Here is a 19,411-nt window from a genome sequence, read left to right on the forward strand (position 1 = left end):
ATTGCTGGGTCCTGCTCCGGGGTGGGGGTCCCTCCTTGCCAGGGCGATTCAGCAGAATGGGTGAATAACGCAGCCGAATTTTGCAAGGACACAAAGCAAACCGGCGGCTCTACCTGTGATCCCAGCAGCTCTGAGCGACGCGTGCACAAAGGGGAAAGAGGATCAACAGAAAGTAGTGTATGGCTTTCCTCAAAGGCACTTTTCTAACTCAAAAATATAAGCCTTGTGGTTTATATGGTTTTGAAATGTAACCACAGATACTGAGGACTGGAAAAGATTTGATTTGGCGTCTCTTCTGATTTTGGTACCAGATTCAGGGCAGAGGAAATTTATTTTCAGAATGAGAAACGTTGAAAGGAAATATATTAATGTCAAAATTCTGACAACAGGAACATACTCTTACATTTGGAGACACTGTTGGATGAAGAAATCGAGGCCTCTTGCTGGAGTGGGTGCAGGTGTGTCTCTTTGGGATCACTGCGGGGCTAGAACCTGCTTGGGTGAAGCTCTGCAGGTATTTTGTGGTCTGCAAACCCAGTTTGGAGCTGCAAAGGGTCCAGGCCAGGCTGGGGATGTTCTCTTTGGCCTTGGTGCAGGAGCTGGATGGCATGTACAATGAAGTTCTTAGGGACATGGTTTGGTGCTCGGTTCTGGTTGGACTCAATGATCCTGAGGGTCTCTTTGAACCAAGGTGATGCTGTGATTCTATGATTCTAACAAACTCTCTACACTGGGGGTGCCGAGGCCATGGCTGCCCTGAGCAGCTCTGGCTGCCCCAGCCATGGGAGGGTTCAGGTCAGGCTGGACGGGGCTCTGGTGACCCAGCCTGTGACAGGGGGCTGGAAATAGATGATCTTTAAGGTCCCTTCCAACCCAAACCACTCTGTGATCCTCTGGATGCCCAGGTGTCGAGGGTTTGGATTACGGGGTGACAATAAAACCCTGGCACGTGTGTTGTTAACCCCCTCGCCCCCTTCCTACTCAGCACAGGTGATTGGGAGGGAAAGAAGGACAGACAGAAGAGAGCTGGAAGAATTAACAATGTTTTACTAATGCCACTAATAAGAATAGAGAAAATAATACAAATACAAAATAATACAAAATACAAATAATACAAAATATCTGGAAAGTCCCAGCAACTGCAGAGCCGGCAGCCGAAGTCCTGGACTGGACTCTGCAGCCAATGGAACTGGATTCAGTCTGTCACTGGCCTCAGTTTGCAGGGACGACTCGCAAGGTCCTCTGCTAATGTCACCATAAGGAAAAGGGACGAGATCCTCGTGATCTCCCACTGTTATATGAAGTGTTCACGTGAATGGGATGTTATACTCTGTTGGTCAGTTTCTGGTCACCTGTTTCTCGTTGCCCCTCTCGCGAGATGTGAATCTGTCCTTATCAATAACCTCACATTCCATTGCTGTGCTCACCAAAACATGCATCTGGTTCTGCAGGAAAATGCAGCTCATATGAAGCTTTAGCTGGCAGGCACATTCACTAACAGAGAAACTTGTTCTTAACAAAACCAGGACAGAACGTCAACCTCAGTGCATTTTTACGCAGGTTTATGTGGCCTTGTCCCTGTTTGGTTTGTTTTGCTCATTGAATGGCCCTTGCTGGTAGCTGGAGGTCTATTCAGGATGTGGGAGTCTCTGCAGAATTACCTTTTCTTTAGAAGTGGAGATTCTGTATGTTCTTGGTGTGATGTGTGAAGGTGTTTTCTGTCCTCTGCAGGCACCGTTCTGTCACTGCTCTTGTACCCGTATCTCAGTAATTGCTGTTCTTGCTCTTACTGCTGTGGCCGGAGGTCGCTCCAGAATTTTCCTGTTCTTGTCCTCCGAGTTGAGCCCAGATGCATTCGTGGTTTGGTTGTGACCATTTGGTTTGCAGTTGCTGTGCTTTGTTCTTCCTTCCCTTGTATTTCTTCCTCTCTCCCTTTTGTGTTGAGCACTCGTCTGCTCTCCAGATTTGCTCTGGGAGGCTTATGAAACTCCTTGTAAGGTCCTGTCCTTTCCCCTCGGATGTCCTGGCATTAGTTTTATGCTGCTTCTCTGGTTCCTTCTTGGGTGTGGATGATCAGGATCCTGGCTGGTGTTCCAGCGGGAACATAACAGCTCTGTTATTGTTATTTAACCCTGGCCCAGGTTGGACAGAGAGGTGGTGGATGAACCATCCCTGGAGACATCCCAGGCCAGGCTGGACGGGGCTCTGAGCAACCTGAGCTGGTGAAGATGTCCCTGCTCATGGCAGGGGGGGCACTGGGGGAGCTGGGAAGGTCCCTCCAACCCAAACCATCTGTGATTCTGTGATTGCTTCACCGTCCCTGCCAAAGTTGGGCATTTCCAGTCTTGAGGGTGCCAGGAGAGCCATGAGGAGGCCAGTCCCCCAAAGAGGTCCTGTGGGAGAAAGAAAAGATTAATTTTTCATTTATTTCCAGAGCCAAAATGATGTGGAGCTTCCCATTTACATCTTATGTTCTTGCTGGAGAATAGCTGGATACACTCGCTCAAGGTCCATGAATTGCAGCGTCTTTCCACTCTGGTGGAAAGTCAGTGTTCAAGAAGAGACTGGACACCGTGCTCAGACACACAGGGTGACCTGTGGGGTGTCCTGTGCGGGGACAGGAGTTGGAACCGATGATCCTGGTGGGTCCTTCCAGCTCAGGACGTTCTATGAAATGTACAAAAAGGAGTAAAAGTGATTTGGCCTTCTATGGAATAGGGGGAAGCGGTGTTCCCCCTTGGACCTGAGGATAAAGGAAGAACAGTGCTGGTCCGACACCAGTGCTAATAGTTCAATGTTCTCCCTCCCTGTTCTCGAGAATCAAGTGGGAATTGCCTCTTCCCTACACCCGACTGCCCGGGGAGCAAACCCCTCTGGTTGGGGTGGACGGTTGACCTTGTCCTGTCCCAGCGGTTTGGCGCTGGGCATAGAGATGTTCCACAGAATAACGACGTGACGGGGGCGTCCGTGCCCAGGGTCTGAGCAGGGGAAAGGCTGTTCCCCACGCACCGTGCCGGCAACGTGTTGAGTTGTTTAACATTGACTCGAGAGATGGTTTCCATGCGTCTGCGCTTCCAAACGCCGCTGGGGTCAGGTTTCAGTTCAGGGAGGTAAGGCAGGGAAAAGTCACGTAAGAAAAGGCATGTTTTGTTGATTGAGGTTGAGAAAGCTTTTTCAGCAGTTGAGTTACTGGCTGTATGTGCAGCGCGGGGCGTTCCGAGCCGCTCTCATTTCCTGGATCAGGCTCGCTCCCTGCATTAATTACAGTGCAGATTTACAGTGTATTCGGTTACACACTGGGTTGCATTCTAGTATGTGTGTATAAATTTCCTTGGGAACCAGGCCAGGAGCAGGGTGTGTGTGTGCACACACGGCCTGAGTCCGACTGGTAGTTGCTAATTTTGTGGGGAGCAGGGATCTGGATTTTCTTCTGTTTTGCTGTAAAAAGAGACTTTTCTTTTTCCAAAGGAGACCCGGTAGCTGAGAACAAGCAGCACTTGGCGAGTTCGAGATTTCAGAGCAGCCAGAGACGAGAGAAAATAGTAGTTCATGAATTGTAAATGTGGCATTTTTAATTTGGCTGGTGTTTCCCAGAGCTTGGTGGCTAATGGGAATACTGTCATTCTCTTGGCTTGATCAGTGATCAGCCTGCTTCTTGAAATATTTGATCAATGAAGTGCTTCGGAGTTTAGTTGGATGAGGTGGAGCTTTTCACAGTTGAAATAGCTTTTTGTGACCTGAAATATGAAGTCAGATGGGACACTAAGAAATCCAGCATTTGGAAATGAGCTGTTTGGGAAGTGTAGAACGCAGAAGGTGATTGAGGGGACGTTTCCTTTTCAGTTTAACGTTTTTCTTTTGGCTTTATGAAAACGTAAGAGCAGCACTAAATATATGAGGAGAGCTTTTGGAGAACTCATTCATGTTTTTTACATTCATTCTTCACGTCTAAGCTGTTGATACAGGAGAAGATTTTCATTCAGAATATTCTGAGTCACGGTTTCGTAAGTAAATGGGAATTAAGTAGAACCAGATATCAGTAAAAGTTACAGTTTTTAAAATGAAATATCCCTAAGCATTTGGTTCAGAAATACTGGTGTGATGAGTAATGGTCTGATGAATAATACTGGTGTGATGAATGATAATAGATCAGCTGAATGCAAGTTCGCAAATAACCAGATGAAAAGTCAAAGAGAAAAGTTCCAAATAACCTTCTTTTGAAATAATTGATCACTCTTGTATATTTTTAGCCTCGCCACTAATCCCAGCAGCATTTCCTCTCTCCTCTCGCTGCCAAGCACCAGGACTAACTCAGCTCCCCGTGGATTCACCCACTCGCACCTTCACCCAGGGGCTGCGCTGAGGTTAACGCTGTGCAGCCCTTCATTGAGCAGCAGTGTGTCGGGAGTGCTCTCCAACGTGTGTGAGGCGCTTTCCCTTCCCGCACCGTCCTGCTTTAATATTCCAGAGGGGCAGTGCTGGGGGGGCTGCTGGGGATCCATTGGATGCGTCGCAGCACCGTGATTTAGTTGTAAATGCCCCAATACAGCTTTTCAGGGTCCGAGCCCGCGTGGGTGTTTAGTTAAGCCATGCATGGATGATGACTGTTATTTTGTTAGGGTTTCAGAGTGAGGGATTTGAGCACTTTAATCCTGACTGACAGTTGGAAGGTTGGTGGTTTCAAACGCGGTGGCGTGGAGTAGCTGATTTGGGTGAAACAATGCACCAGTGTGTCTAGGCTGCCTGTATAGAGCCAATAAATCTGGTTTGTTTTGTTTTTCTCTCCCCCTTCCCCCTCCTCCAGGCCAGGACCCGCTCCTATTGCTGAAAACCCTTCAGCTCCTCTGGACAAAGAAGGAGATGAAGAAGGTAAGGCCGAGCTCCCTCATAAGCGCATGCAGAGCATGTCCAGACACAGAGCGCTTAGGTCAGCCCTGCAATTCTTCAGCAGCGCTTTCAGCCCCGGCACACGGGGGAAGAGCCGGCGCGTTCGCAGCGAGGAGGGGAAAGAAAAGGTAGCTCTGCGTGATGTGAAGCAGCTCAGGGGCGCATATAAAAGAGCTGAAGTTTGCAGGGCTGAGCTACAGAGAGAGAAAAAAAACCCAACGAAGTTGCTTTTGTTTTCTTTTAAACACTTTTTTTGTCCATTAAATGGAGGATCTTTGGGGGAGGGGAAAGAATATTTCTAGGAGCTGAAGAAAATGAGGGTTGGAGTCAGTAGAAAAGTGCTCTTTGCCAAGTGGAGTGATATCAAAGCTTTCGTATTCAAAGTAGTTTCACCATTTTTTCTGCTTTGGTTTGGTTTTGCCTCTTAGAGCAGCGAATGCAACTCGCACTGCCTGTCTAACGTTAGCTGCTGTATTTTTATACAGTGCCCTGTCGTGGAGACTCCTCATAGGGAGCAAAATTCATCTAAATTTAGGAGCTAGAAAACTTAACAAAGCCAGTAGATGCATTAGCTTGGTGCTAAGTTTCCCGTGTTTAACTCTGCATTGTTCAGGCAGGTTCGCAGCCAAGATTCCTTTTTCCCAAAAACCTGCAGCCCACCACGCGGAATGTGTCGCTGTGCGGTGGCCGGTGTGGCTGCCCATGTCGGTGTCCACAGCGGGCGGTCGTTGGCCTTGTCCACCGCACGGAGACTTTGCATCGCTGATAGTCTGTGGTTCCCAGCCAGGATAATTAAACAGCTGGAAACAGTGAGAGAGGTGCCTTTCCAAACGGTCCATCCCCAACATAGACTCGAGCTCAGCAACTTGGAAGCCTTGAGCTTTCTGTCGAGTTTTCTTAAGAGCTAGAGGAAAAAAAATATTTATTAGGTCTTGAGGGCAGTTAATCCCACAAAACAACAGCAGGAATGAGTGATCATCAAAATCTCTGTACCGTGTACCCTGGGATATGTGTGCATTGTGAAGAAAAATACTGTGAAGAAGACAGAGCTTCCCATCGACGTGTCCATGGGCAGAGAGCGCCGCAGCGTTCCTGCTGGGGCTGGAAACCGTGAGGGTCCCCGTGAGTCACGCTCGCAGCTCTGCTCGTTCCATGTGTTCCTTTCTGGAGCGACCGTCCCCACGCAATGGTGGTTTTGCAGAGTTTGGGTTTACAGCTCCCTGGGGACGGGGACAGGTCTGTCCCCCTGGGTCCCTCCTTCAGGTGGGGCTGCGGGCAGGGGCAGAAGCGTGGTCTGAACCACGACGATTCGTTTTTGAACCACGACGATGCATTTCTGCACCATGACGATGCATTTCTGCACCATGATGATGCATTTCTGCACCACGACGGTGCATTTCTGAACCAGCACGATGTGTTTCTGAACCACCACAATGCGTTTCTGAACCACAACAATGCATTTTTGAACCACGACGATGCGTTTCTGAACCACGACGATGCATTTCGGAACCTGGAGGATGCGTTTCTGAACCACGACGATGTGTTTCTGAACCGCGACGATGCGTTTCTGAACCTGGAGGATGCATTTCGGCACCATGACGATGCATTTTTGAACCACGATGGTGTGTTTTTGAACCATGACGATGCGTTTCTGAACCATGACAATGCGTTTTTGAACCACGACGGTGCGTTTCTGCACCACGATGATGCATTTCTGAACCATGATGATGCATTTTTGAACCATGACAATGCGTTTCTGCACCACGACGGTGTGTTTCTGACCCACGAGGAAAGGCTTTTCAGAGGTGCGGATGCTGTGGTGGGACAGGCGGTGGCACGGCGGCAGCTGCTTCCAAGGTGGGGAGCACAGCGTGGATGTCCCCAGCGGTTTGTGACACGCTCCTGTCCTGCTGTCACTGAGATGGGCTGATCCACGCTCAGGGCATCGCCGGCCTTCAGATCTGTGATGCACACACAGCACATGCGGACGCTTTGTTCAGGGGCAGCTGCCGCCTGCTCTGCGATGCCCAACGTGCTGCTGCTCACATCCAACCCCCCGGCTCAGAGGAATGACAGAAACTGGCTTAAACACCACTCAGTCTGCTCCAGTGACATTAAATCATAGAATCACAGGGTGGTGTGGGTCGGAAGGGACTTGTATTTAGAGACCATGTATTTCCAGCCCCGTGCCAGGGGCTGGGTCACCTTCCACCAGCTCGGCCTTGCACCCTTCATGGGGCAGCCACAGCTGCTCCGGGCTGGGAGCCTCTGCCTTTCACACAAGCCAATACCCCCTGTTAACTACTGCGAATCAGCCTGTTGGTCTCAAATGAGTGACGAAGAGCGGGAGGAGGGTGTCTGTCCATGGCCTGAGCTCGGTTCTGGGACACAGCTGTAAGAAGCGCTCATTTCCTACTCAGGAAAGACAGTTTTAAAATAGAGAGGCATCAGCAGATTGCCCTGAGTTGCGTAACTAGAAATAAGGGACCAAAACTGAGTGAAGGAATATGTAGTTTGAGCATCAGCAACATTTTCCTATTCCCATGATCTGTCAGACTGTAGAAATCCCCCAAGGAGCATTCCCTGCCATGGGAATCGATTGAAATGGAGATGGCAATGACACGTTTGGGAGGAATCCTCTGGCAGAGCGACGGGCCGGGCAGCACAGCACTCTTTCCTCTCTGATTTAGGTGTCTCATGCCTTTTTGTTACTTTTCCCTATGCATAGTCTTTAGATTGCTGGGAAGTTTAGCAGAAGGTTTGTCCGAAGGCAAGGCTTGGTCTAGATAAAAGCAGTTGGTGCTCTGGGCTGTTGTGTCAGCGCTTGGAGATGCTCTGCTCTGCTCTACCTGGTATCTGCTGAGCCCGACCTGCCAAAGCCAGGCCTGTGAGTCCAGCCCAAGGAGGACCTGAGTGGTATGGAGAAAGCTCTTTGTTCAGTCTAAATGTGCTGAAGTGGGGCTTTGCGGGGAAGGAAAGAGAAAGAGAGACCGTGTATAAACAGTGCAATTTAGTTGGCGAGTTGCTTTGTTTTCCTTTGGCTGTTGTGCTGGATGTTTGTGGTTGGGGAAGAACTTGCCTGTTCCTTCTGCTGGATCTCCCAGTGAAGCTGGAGCCCTGTGTTTAACATCGCAAATTCTTGCCACAGGGAAAAATACTTACAGGCAGAAATGTGTTATCTAAAGTCACATCTTTGTTAGTCATCAGCTTTTTCATGCTGTGTTTGATAATCTAGTGAGAAAGAAACAGTTTCTGTCTGAAACGATACGTTTTGTGGTTTTTCCAGACATGAAAGGCACTACGGAAAATAACTGTCTTTGAGGAAATATTGTCAATGAATAAAAAAGAACAAATTAATTGGCAAATTTTCCTGTAGATTTTCTCTTGTTTTCCATGTCATTCTTCAAATTATATGTTGTTTCCATTGGAAGCTGCGTCGTGTACAGTAAATCACAAGCGCTGGCTGCAGGCGGGAATGAGCATCCTTGGGATTTTGCTCTTTAGCCAGCACAGGAAGAGCAGCTGCTCGGGGAGTGTCCTGTGCCGTGTCCCCGCCGCGCTGGGGCCGCTGCGTGGCCGCGGTGCGGGGCGGGCGCGGGCGCCCGAGGACGCTGCCAACGCTCCCGGCGCCCTGGAAACTGCTCCTAACGCCGACATCACCCCGATACTGCTCAGCGCGGCTAATTTATCACTTCTACCAGATGGGTAGTAAGTAGCCTATTAACATTCACAAAGTGAGTGCCCAATTCCTTCACATTTCTAAACACGTCACCATGGGATTCCTAAGATTTACAGCGTGGCGTTTTCCCATGTCCTGAGCCCTTGGGACAGCCGCTGGCCCCGCCGAGGGGTGCGGAGCCCGGAGAACACACCCTGCTCAGCGGGGTTTGGTGGAGAGGAGTGTAGATCTGCAGGATGGTGATCTAACAGAGTTTGAACTCTGATATTTCATTCTTTTTAATCTTGTGTGCAAAATGCAAACTATGTAGATACCCCTAAGTGCTCCTGTTATGGTGAGGAGCATTATGCTGTTGCGGCTGAAGTGGGTATAAAGTCAAATATGAAAGTCTGTGGTACAAGAGTGAGGAGGAGGTGTTTATATGCGTTATTACTAGTCTCTTAGAAGAGGCGTAGGATTTTGAGCCCAGTTCTCTACCTTCAATATTGTCATTTTCCCAATAACATCCCATTCTCCAGCTCACTTCTTTCCTCCCCCTCCCCCAAATCCCAAGCCCCTTTGTCTGCCCCACAGAACAACTTCTCTGTCTTTATGGGATAATTAGTGTGGACAATTGCTGCTTTTCCCATTGGGTTTGAGGTGCAGTGAGCCATGAAGGAATCTGTAATGACATGAAAAGTCACTGGAGGCGTGGATGGTGGCTGAATAGCAACAGTTACCTCTCTGAATAGATTAAATTAAAAAAAATACAGCTTTGTGTTCAGCTGGGGGGAGGGAGGATTCACTAATCTTTTTGTCCATGACAATGTGGTTTTGTGTCTCGCAGTTCAAGGAAGAAGCCCGACGGGGCTTTGCGGGGCTGGAGGAGCCGCTGGCGGGACTCCTGGCCATGCTGGAGGGCAGCGGCGACTGGAAGGGGAAGGGCCATTCCCTGGGGTATTGCATCGTCACCGAGCTGCAGCTCTGGATGAAAGAACATCCTGCTGCTCAACAGGTTAGAGAGAGAACGAGAGAGCGGCGAGAGAGGACAACTGATTGTAATGTCCCGCAAGTGTCCCCGAGTTCAGTTCTTTCCATAGTCCAGTAGTCTCATCCAAACACGGGATCCCAGAATGTGAGGGGTTGAAGGGCCCTGGAAAGCTCATGCAGTGCAATCCCCCCATGGAGCAGGAACACCCAGATGAGGTTACACAGGAAGGTGTCCAGGCGGGTTGGAATGTCTGCACAGAAGGAGACTCCACAACCCCCTGGGCAGCCTGGGCCAGGCTCTGCCACCCTCACCAGGAACAAGTTTCTTCTCAAATTTAAGTGGAACTTCCTGTGTTCCAGTTTGCACCCATTGCCCCTTGTCCTGTCACTGGTTGTCACCAGAAGAACCTGGCTCCATCCTCCTGACACTCCCCCTTTCCATATTGATCCCCAGGAATGAGTCCCCCCTCAGTCTCCTCTTGTCCAGCTCCAGAGCCCCAGCTCCCTCAGCCTTTCCTCACACGGGAGATGCTCCACTCCCTTAAAACACTGTATGATGAGGTGTGAAATTCACGCTGGGACGGCGTTACGTGGCGTTACCTGCTGCATGCTGGCCTGGAGCTCAAATACTCTTAGGAGCTGTGGTGTGAGAGCTCCGTTTCCCCTTCCAGGTTGGGATTGCCATCTTTCGAGGTCAAACTGTGTTGACCAAGAGTTGGTCTTGCAGCCTTTGCCGGGCTGGGGGTTTCCGCTGGAACTCAAGTCCCTGCTGTCAGCATCAGAGCCAGCGCAGTAATCTACTCTGCATATTCTTCCAGTTCTGCAAATAGCAGCCAGTTACTGTTTGATTGCTTAACTCCTGCCATATGCTGGGGAGCTTTTGTCATCGGGAATGCAGAAAATGGTACCAGTATGACTTTTAGCAGCTGAACGATTAGCTTTGTAAGATCGAGTCATTGGGTTATACATCCTAATGTTTACCATTCCTTATGCCTTCAAGTATTCTGACCTACTGAGATCTTATCTATTTTTTATATGCTTTTGGCTCTGAACTGCAAGATACTTTTTATATTTGTTTTGTTTCATTTCCCATGTTTCCAAATGGCTCTTTAGAGGTGTTGAGCTCTGCCATTACAGCATTTGCAAAGTGCAGTGAAGTGCTTCTGGCACTGAAATTCCTGTGTCGCAAGAGAATAATCGTATAGGAACGCAAGGACTAATCCATCTATCTGTGCAGCTTTGGATGATGCTTTTGCTTTTCCTGTGCTTCTTGCACCCAGGAGCAAGCCTGGGAATGCAAATTGGATCCTTATGCCTGATAGGTGAGATCTCCTGTGAGGGGAGCCGCTGTATTCGGAGACTCTCTGCTGGGAGCCAGAGGGGAGAATTTCTACATCGCTGCGTTAGTAAAAGAGGGCGTTTCTCCAGTGTCATGTTTTACTTTTGCACAAGGCCATATGCCTTTTCCACAATTATCCCACTAAATTTTTAAATCGGATTCTGTGCAAAAAAACGTGTATCATATTGTTCTGATTTCTGCTTGCCGACTCCATGGGGAAACTGGAGAATCCCTGCCCGAAGAATTGGCTTATTCCACCGTTTAAACAAGCTGCGTCTCAACTGCTGTTGAATTGTGGCCATCTTTACTAAATCTGTGTGTGATTTTTTCATTCTCCAGTCTGGCATCACGCTGAAGAAGCTGCAGGCCCGTGTGCTCAGCATACTAGCCCAGTGCCCAGCTAATCTGCTTGACCCTCTGATCAGCATTTACCAGCTCCATACAGCAGACCGGAACTATTTGCTTGGACACGTCAGTCATCTTTATCACAGGGGCGATTACAAAGAGGTGGGTCATGTCTTTCAAGTAAATTTACCTACCCAGCTCTCCAGTTCTCTGGGAACGTCTGTGTCCTTTTTTGGATGCATTTCAATGTGAATTCCGATTCATCTCAGCAGCTGCACGCTGTGAATGGCTCGGCTTAGCCCGCGCTTCCCGGGTACCCGAGCAGGCTGCGCTCAGCCTCATTTTTCCTAATGGCTGAGTACAGAGTGCCAGTGAATCCTCCTTCCGTCCTGGTTTTGACCTTTGAAAGTAATAGGTTAATAGGGTTTAATTTGGAGAATTTAAGAGGATGGTTGTGTTCTCTTTTGTTTTCCTTGGCAAGAAAAGAAGGGATTTTAGTAGTCGGTCCTAGACCTGCTGTGCTGTCTCCATTCTGCATGCAGCGAGGACGGGTTGGAAAGTCTCTGTTCCCACGTGGTTACCCAGCCAAAGGGTCCTCAGTGTGAGGAGTTTCGAAGCCTCTTTGCCATGGAGGCTCATATCAAAATGTGTTACTGCTCGTGAGTGTGAGTTTGAGTGGCCGACACGGGCAGTTCACCCAGCCTGGAATCTGATGTGTTGTACCCTGTGGTTCAGAGCACATGCAGCATTTGTGGCATCACCGTGATGTCTTGGTACTTGAGACTGCAAAACTACAATTCTGTTAACAGGGTGGTTTGGTTTTCTTTTCTCTTTCTTTTTGTTAAATGCAAAAAACTCAGGTTTGTTTTTCTCAAAGAAAGGTGGTTCATGTTGATGGTGTAGAACAGCTTCATCTTGTGTAGCAAAAGTAAAAACCCAAATAGAATTTTAAAATCCTATTCTTCCATAAAGTTGAATTCCCAAGTGAGACTGTGGAATTCCATCCTTGTTGGTATCTTTGAATACTGAAAATAGGATATTTCATGTTTGATTAGAAGTTCACAGGTGGCTGCTTGAAACTTACTCTTTTGCGCAATAAGCTTTTAGATGCGTTTGAAGAACTTATCAGAAGTGCAGTATTTGACTGTATTCAAATGTGATTTTTAAGGTCATGGCTCCAAAGACATTATTGTTTTCATTAGAAATGCGGTTCTTTCTAGATCTGACTTTGGAAAGCTCCAAATTCTTGTTTTTGTGGAATTGTTTTTCTGTTCTCTCTTCCCCAGCAAAGCGCATTCACCAGTCATTCCAGTGTGAAGAGCAGGAAACCTCAGCTGCTGCTGGTCCTCAGCCATAACTTTCTTCTGGTTTTGCTTTGCTGCCAGAAGGATGGATAGAATTACCTTCAAGAATAGCAGGAGATCTTTGCCTGCCGCGGGGACTGACCCTACCTATGTTCACATGAACTAACCCACCAAACCTGGGCCTGGGGCTCTCAGCACTTGCTGGGATGTGTCTGTTTGTCCGGCTCTTCCCCATCGTTCGGATGGGGCAGTGAAGCACACTCACAGCTAAAACAGGATTTTGGGCTCTTCTGTCTCTCACCTGGAAGGATAGAAGTCCCGATAGATCCTTGCTGTCACTATTTATTTTCTTGTGGTATTTACAATAAGACAACAAGCATTTATTCTGGAGCACATTGTACCCTTTGCCTGTTTGAAAGCATTTCCTGGTGTGTGAACCGTAGAGGTCCCCTGCTCCGCTCCTTCCACCCGCAGAGCTTTTGGAGGAAGGTATCTTCAGCAAACGAGATCCCAGAGATCCCTGGGGACGGCCGTGCTGGTTATTGGTTTCCAAAGTGCATCTGGCCCTCCCCGAGCGCCTTGTTTTAGCGGAGATGGTCAAAAGCTGAGCCAGTTTGTGGGTCCCTCAGCGGGGACATTTGCAGCAATGCTGCCCGATGGGTGTTGAAAACCCTCGGCTGTGTGCAGGGAGCTGGGTTTGGTGGCCGATGCTGCAGGTGCAGTCACTTTATTCCCATTGAGGAACTGAGGAGCACCTGGCAGGAGCACTGGCCAGAGGATGGCACTAGTGCTCCCGCGATGCAGAAAAGAAGCTGATCAAGTGGCAGTTAAAGGAAGAAGCAGGGACATATCAGTGGGGTTTGAGGTGTCTGGCCCGTTTGGGGTTTATCCATTCTGTTGTGAATGGCGTTGGCAGCTGCTGGGGAGCGTGGCAGCGCGGGGCCTCGCAGGGCGCGCTGGGCCGGGCCAGCGGCTCCCGGCTCTGCAGCCATGGCGGGGAGGGACAGGCGGGTTTGACATTCCCGCTCAGGTCGTTTTGGGTGAAATGGGGTGGCTTTGTCCACTTCTAAGAAGTCCTCTGAGCCCACAGGCCATGGCTCCACACCAGCCTCGACCCAGGATGTCGGTGGGCCCATGGGGTGGATGGAGCTGTGGGAAAGGCCATGGTTGTCAGTGCGGCTGTGGGGTGGATGTTGCTGTGGGAAGGACCGTGGCTGTCGGTGGGCTGTGGGGTGGATGTTGCTGTGGGAAGGACCGTGGCTGTCGGTGGGCTGTGGGGTGGATGGAGCTGTGGGAAGGACTGTGGCTGTCGGTGGGCTGTGGGGTGGACGGATGGAGCTGTGGGGTGGACGGATGGAGCTGTGGGATGGGTGGATGTTGCTGTGGGAAGGACCGTGGCTGTCGGTGGGCTGTGGGGTGGATGGATGGAACTGTGGGGTGGATGGATGTTGCTGTGGGAAGGGCTGTGGCTGTCGATGGGCTGTGGGGTGGATGGATGGAGCTGTGGGATGGATGGATGGGGCTGTGGGGTGGATGGATGTTGCTGTGGGAAGGGCCGTGGCTGCTGGTGGGTCCGGGACAATGCGGGGATTCAGCAGACCGGGGGTAATGCAGCGCGAGCGGGTCTGTGAGCGGCCCTGAATAGGCCAGGCTGTGCTTGAGAAGAATGAGGGGTAGGCAGAAGGCAAGCTAGTGTTTCATGGTCATCTTATGTTACACTTCAGCCTTTCAAAGAGTGTCTGGGGCTGGTTGAATGAACCTCTCTTGCACTGCGAATGCGGGAGCCTAAAGACAAAGGGGACTCTTGTCACTCGCAGGCCCCTTTCGGGAATAAAAGCCATTGTCACATGAACAGGGGCAGTCTGGCAGGCTGTGCATGCTTCAGTGCCCCATGATATCGCTAAGTCTCAGCAGAAATCACATTCAGGGCCCTGTCAGCTTTGATTAGCGGGGTCTCATGACTTAATGTGCCGCGATATTTCATGTCTAAGGGTGGCGGCTGTCTTTCTGTGGGATGAATGCCCTCTATTGTCCACTGAGTTATTTTATTTACATTTTTTTAAACAGCTTATAAAGGTAAAAAGATAGCTGCGCTTAAAGAAGAAAATCACATTCCTTTGCTTCTGGATCAGCGGTGAGCGCTGCTCGGGTCACATACAGTGGAACTTGTTTTCTCAGTCAGCATCAAAGTTCTCGTCTTGTTTAACAGCTTTATAGTCCATTCTGAACAGGTGGCAGTGGCGCTGGCTTTAGGAAGGAAACAATAAATAATCTTTTTAGCCTCTGACAACCAGAAATATTCTTGGGGCCGAGAGAGCTCCCACTCCGACCTCTCTGCATCAGTGGCTAGCGGCACTTTACTCCCCTTCCTCAGTTTGGTTCTTAAAGGATTGATGGCGCAGGGATTTTTTTGGTCGTTGTCTGTCCACATGTCTCTATTTTCAAAAGCAGAGTATATTTTTTCAACTAGTGTTTCATCCTATAATTTCTACAAATAATGGAGCTTAATCCTATATGTTAAAGTCAGTGCTTGCCCTTTCAATTAAGATAATGTGGATTATCTTAAAATCCAGTTGTAAAAATTTCTCATAAGTTGGAGTATCCAGAGAAGAAGCTCCGTAGACACAGAATTCCATGTTTTATCAGCAATACATACCGCTACACAAGTGATTGGATAATTTGGTAGAGTGTATGATTGAGCAAAGAGTTAAAGGGATACAAGTATGCGAAGGTGTAGAAACACATAGTTCAGTGAGCAGCACAACGTTTGATTGTCAGTGCAGCGATGTTGTGAACAGCAGTTCTGCTGTTGTTTGCAGTCCTGCTTCATACATGGTGCTGAGCACACGTGGTGTATTTTGGCAAATCTGTCCATACAGATCAGTGTTGAGGTTGGTTGAGCACATTAATGGATACTCGGATTTTGGGTCTCTTCACTCTGACTTTTTTGAGCTGTTCTCAGGGCAGTGAAAACATCTCTCATTCTGCTTCTTTCCCCCATTCACCGCCTTAATTACAAAGGCTTCTTCAGCTCTTACTGTATTTTAAAGTGTGTGCATTTGAATTTCCGTGTTTCTTTTCAATTAAAAATAATAATTGAGAAGAAAAGCAAGGAGGATGTTACAGGGGATGTTTCTGGTGTGAAGATGATGATGTCTCGACCCGTTTTTCCTGTGAACCGGCTGTACTGCTGCAGCACAGCGTGGACGCCGTGCATTGCCGGCCGGAGCATCCAGCATTGCTCACTGGTGAGGACGCACTGACCAGTTAAACCGGGTCTAAAACTGCTTGGAGTGACCTTAGGAAGACAAATCACAGAAATGCTTGTTTCAGTTTACCTGTGCACACACATATTCCCACCTTGACTTTCTCACTCTACCTTAAATTCTTCAGTTCTGAGTAACCTGTCACAGCTTCAATGTGACGGTCTCACTCCTTGTGAAATATGTTCATGTGCTCTTGAAAGTGGACCTGGCAAATCTCATGTTTTTCTCATTTCTGAAGATCTTTCTGAAGACAGCTGTGTATATCGTATGCTCGTTAGGCAGGAAGTAATTAAACATCTAACCTGATGTCATGCACTATGCAGCGATGCACTCGGAGAGGTTGAACGAAGCTGATTAGCCACAAGTTTGAAATGAGTGATTCCAAAACACAAACCAGATGTTCCCAATGATTAATGCTGGTGTGCCTTTTACTCAATTATTTCCACCGTTATTATGTATCCCGGCTTTGATCACTGTGATTTTGTTAGGATTGACGTTGGCTTTTCCTCTGCAAACTCTCGTTCTGTTGTTCGGTCTGTTCTCTGGCTTTTCAGAGATTCCTTCCCTGTTGGTTCAGAAACACTGCACTGAGTGAGTTACGGGTGTATTTACCTCTGTGTTGTCCCAACTTGCCTACAGCAAAGTAATGCAGGAGTCATCAGAGCCCATTTGTGTGTCCTGCATCACCGCTCCCAGCGGCGCCACCACCAAGAGCTGATTCCTCTGCTGCGAACCCCCCCGTGGGAAAACTGCCCGAATTCTCGGTGTAGACACCACCCAAGCGCACATGCCATTGCAGATAACATCTCGTGTGGCTTCCTGCGCCTCGTACTGTATATGGCAAGAATAGTCATTTTTAGATGAGACAGAGCCAATTGCGTTCTGCACACGCAGAGAGGGGCAGGTACTGGGCTGGGGTGCTCTGGGTGTTCGCAGCACAACACTCCCCGTTTTCCCATACTCTTGTTTTTGCAATCGTGTGACCAGAGGAGTGCTCTGGTGCTTGTGGCTTGGCCTGAATGTGTCACGCTTGGGCAACTTCCCCCATCCCATGGTCAGTGCACCTCCACGCATTTTAGATATCATTTAATGTGGTATCGCCCAGCTTTGAGTTCTTCCCCATCCTCATCCAGTGCTCCTGTGCTGTGTTTTTAAGTGTTCATGCATGGGGAACAAAACTAGTACAGAATGTCCAAATATGATTTTTGCTTTCACTGTAATTAAATCAAAGAATGGCCCAAAATTCCCTGAGGACAGTGAGGGGACTCACAGACGTTGATGGATTTGGTTCAGGCAGTGGGTCATCACCTTCTCTCCTGTACTAAGCGGTGGCTTCATCACATACCTGTCCCACATCCACCTGAGTACACACATCAAGAGAGGGAGCAACCTTCCCCACATCGCTGTTAAACACTTCTATCTGTAGCAATAATGCTAATTCTTTGCTGTTATCAGATCAGACGCCAGGAACTCTCTATGTATGAAACATATTTTTGTGAAAAGACAACTTGTACCACCAGTCAGGACTATCGCACGTTGTCTTTATAGTTTGAGGGAGGGTGTGTAGACCCTGATAAACTGATGTTAGCGCTCTACGGAGCTTTTCCGTGTCCCTGCATCCTAACTGGGATCTTTCTTGTGTTGATCAGCTGATGTGGGGGAGGTTGCTGCTGCAGATTTTTGTTGCCCTGCTGATCCAGCCCGAGATGGGGGATCTGCAGTTGGATCCACTGGGTTGTGTGCTGGCGTGGCTGGGGGATTCAGCACCGCGGTGGAAATGCGCCTTTCTTGGCTGGGGAGGGGGGTTCTCACCATGTGGGTCACAGCACGCTGTCTGCCTATCCAAGTGTTTGTTTTCTAACTCCAAAACGAGCCTGTGGATGTGATGTTGCTTTTCTGGAGATCTTATCGCCTACAAACAGACTGTTAAAAATAGGGTCGTTTTACACAAAACTTGTTTGTGGAGCGAAACAATTCGAAACACGATAATAACAAAACAAAATCTTAAAATAGCTCAAAGTTGAGACCACAGGCACAGCTGCCAAGCACTTTCATCTTTATTACAGTTACTCATATCTCTTCTCTTATTATTCCTATTGTAAACACGCTGATGTTATCTGCGTTGGCCTCGCTGCTCAGCCAGCCCGTGGAGCCGCAGCCGGGCCGGGTGTTCCTGGGGCGGCTCACGCGTCTCCTGCCGCGTTTGGCTTCACGCTCGGACGGGGCTGCGGGACGTTTCTGCCAGCACCACGTTCCTCTGCTCCCTCACCTCCTTCAGCTGGGTGACGTCAAAATGGTGATAAAAACCGGCTCGTGGGGTTTGTTGGAAGAGGAACATTGACAGCAGGACGGTTCCTCTGAGCCGGGTCTGCAACACCTGGGCTGGGGAGGTGATGTCTCTCCACACTTTGGTTATCCCACAGCATCTCCTGGGGAAGCTGCAGCTCATGGCCTACTCTGGAGGCATTCCAACCCGCCTGGACACCTTCCTGTGTAACCTCATCTGGGTGTTCCTGCTCCATGGGGGGATTGCACTGGATGAGCTTTCCAGGGCCCTTCCAACCCCTGACACTCTGGGATTCTGTGTGATTCTGTGTATCCGCAATGTGTAAAGAACTGGTGGGATGACCAGGCCCAGAGTTGTGGTGAACGGAGCCAAATCCAGTTGTTGGCCGGTCACTATTGGTGTCTCCAGGGCTCAGTATTGGAGCCACTTCTGTTTAGTCTCTTTATCAGTGGTCTGGATGAGGGGATCGAGGGCACCCTCAGTAAGTTTGCAGATGACACAAGTTGGGTGGGCGTGTTGATCTGCTGGAGGGTGGGAAGGCCATACAGAAGGGTCTGGACCAGCTGGATCGCTGGGCTGAGGCCAATTGTCTGAGGTTCAGCAAGGCCAAGTGCTGGCTCCTGCACCTGGGTCACAACAACCCCATGAACGCTGCAGGCTGGGGAAGAGTGGCTGGAAAGTGCCCGGTGGAAAAGGACCTGGGGGTGTTGATGACAGCGGCTGAACATGAGCCAGTGTGTGCCCAGGTGGCCAAGAGGCCACCAGCATCCTGGCTGGTACCAGCACTGGTGTGGCCAGCAGGACTAGGGAAGTGATTGTGCCATTGTACACTGTGCACTGGGGAGGCCAAAACCTGAATCCTGGGGTCAGTTTTGGGCCCCTCATCATAAGAAGGACATTGAGATACTAGAGAGAGTGCAGAGGAGGGAACGGAGCTGGTGAGGGGCTGGAGCACAAGTGTGATGGAGCGGCTGAGGGACCTGGGGGGTTCAGCTGGAGAACAGGAGCTGAGGGGAGACCTTCTGATCTCTGAACTGCCTGAAAGGAGCTTGGAGCCAGGGGGGGTCGGGCTCTGCTCCCCAGGAACAAGCGCCAGGAGCAGAGGAAATGGCCTCAAGTTGCGCCAGGGGAGGTTGAGGTTGGATGTGGGGAACAATTTCTTCCCCAAAGGGCTGTGGGGCATTGGAACAGGCTGCCCAGGGCAGTGCTGGAGTCACCATCCCTGGAGGGGTTTAAAAGGTGTTTAGTTGAGGTTCTCAGGACATGGGGCAGTGCCAGAGTTGGGTTATGGTTGGACTTGATGACCCTGAGGGTCTCTTCCAACCGAAATGATTC

General features: G+C 49.4%; 1 protein-coding gene across 26 annotated transcripts in view; it reads left to right on the top strand.

Annotated features, from left to right (window-relative positions):
* Positions 1 to 19,411, top strand: part of EXD3 (exonuclease 3'-5' domain containing 3) — a 297,294-nt gene that overhangs the window by 93,862 nt on the left and 184,021 nt on the right. For all 26 annotated transcript variants that reach the window (XM_065036159.1, XM_065036161.1, XM_065036172.1 and 23 more), the window contains 3 exons: positions 4,805 to 4,869; positions 9,393 to 9,560; positions 11,214 to 11,381. In XM_065036159.1, the coding sequence (XP_064892231.1) occupies positions 4,805 to 4,869; positions 9,393 to 9,560; positions 11,214 to 11,381 (401 nt within the window). The remainder of the gene's footprint in view (positions 1 to 4,804; positions 4,870 to 9,392; positions 9,561 to 11,213; positions 11,382 to 19,411) is intronic.

This window comes from Columba livia, chromosome 19 (assembly GCF_036013475.1).
Source record: "Columba livia isolate bColLiv1 breed racing homer chromosome 19, bColLiv1.pat.W.v2, whole genome shotgun sequence".
NCBI lineage: Eukaryota > Metazoa > Chordata > Aves > Columbiformes > Columbidae > Columba > Columba livia.